At 33.9% G+C, this 1,456-nt stretch overlaps 1 protein-coding gene across 1 annotated transcript in view; it reads right to left on the reverse strand.

The window, feature by feature from the left end:
- PIK3C3 (phosphatidylinositol 3-kinase catalytic subunit type 3) overlaps positions 1–1,456 on the reverse strand; it is a 147,403-nt gene that overhangs the window by 79,443 nt on the left and 66,504 nt on the right. Inside the window, exon 11 of the mRNA XM_023735372.1 lies at positions 414–504. Coding sequence (XP_023591140.1) covers positions 414–504 — 91 coding nt within the window. The remainder of the gene's footprint in view (positions 1–413; positions 505–1,456) is intronic.

Consider the following 1,456-nt stretch of genomic DNA (forward strand, 5'->3'; position numbering starts at 1 on the left):
TCAATTTAATTTTTATGTATGAGTTAAAAACAGCTGCTTAGTGTATTATCCCTAGTATCAAATCATACATTTCTACAATGTAATCACAAACCAACAAAAATTACAGTAATGTTCATAAATATGTTAATAATAAATATTCTGAGTTCCCTTAATAAAATATTTAAACTTGGTTTATTTTCACATTGCATATGAATCCATTTATATGCCCAAAGCACCAATAAAATGCCTTGAATTGAGGATCATCTGGTGCTTTATGCTTAGGGGAAAAGTCCTAAACATGCATCATAAAACAGGTTATTTAATAAAGTTGTAATATTTAGTTTATTAATCAAAATCAACGTTTTAAAAACCAACATAAAATGTTTATCTGGTAGGATCTCTCCTATAGGAAGCTAGAAAATCTTTGTACTCACCTCCAGATTTTCACCATCTGAAACTTCTTTTGTTTTAGATGCAGGAGGAGGGGAAGACACTGGAGGAAGAGGGCTGGTTATAATCTGGGAGCTGAAAAAGTAATAGGAGATATCACTGAGCTATAAAATATTTTGTCTGTAAGAATAGACATACATTCCTTAGCACAATTCACTCCAGTTGTGTCTGGTTAAAGCATCACTTTTTACAGTGTGCTCCAGAATTACATCACTCCAGAAAAGAGAGTTCTAGGGTCGAAGAAAATGGGTAATAACCTCTTGAAAATTTATATGTAGGTGTGCAAAGTAAAGGTATTAATGATTACTGTGGTAAAAAATAAAACAAACAGAAAAAAACATTTAATTTTAAACCAGCATTTCTCAAACATATTAGGCAACAAAACTACTCCTCACACAGCATTAGTGACCAGCATACCATAATTTTGGAAATAATGGAATACAGTTTTCATCTGGTCATAAATACAAAAATAGACTTTTCTTAATAAAACTTCCTAGGTGGCATAAATAAGAAAGAAGGTAAATAAGCAAGACTAGAGATTGAAGGTCTCCAATGTGCAGTGGAGGAGCCCTGCTAGTGCAGTCGTTAAGCACTTAGTTGTTAACCGAAAGGCTGGTGGTTCATACCCATCAGACGCTCTGTGGGAGAAGGATGTGGCAGTCTGCTTGAATAAAGATTTATAGTGTTGCAATCAGCCAACTTGATCTCACAGACATATATAGAACACTCCACTCAACAGCTGCAAAGTACACATTCTTTTCCAATGCACATAGAATGTTCTCCAGAATAGACTGAATCTTAGGCCACAAAGGAACCCTCAACAAAATCCAAAACACTGAGGTAATACAAAGTATCTTCTTTGATCACAAAGCCATCAAAATAGAAATTAACAACAGGAAGAGCAAGGAAAAAATATTAATTACACGGAAACTAAATAACACCCCGCTTACAAATCACTGGGTAAGAGAAGAAATCAAAGATGGAATCAAAAAATTCCTAGAATCAAATGAGAATGAAAACACATCAT

This window comes from Trichechus manatus, unplaced genomic scaffold (assembly GCF_000243295.1).
Source record: "Trichechus manatus latirostris isolate Lorelei unplaced genomic scaffold, TriManLat1.0 scaffold00078, whole genome shotgun sequence".
Classification (NCBI taxonomy): Eukaryota; Metazoa; Chordata; class Mammalia; order Sirenia; family Trichechidae; genus Trichechus; species Trichechus manatus.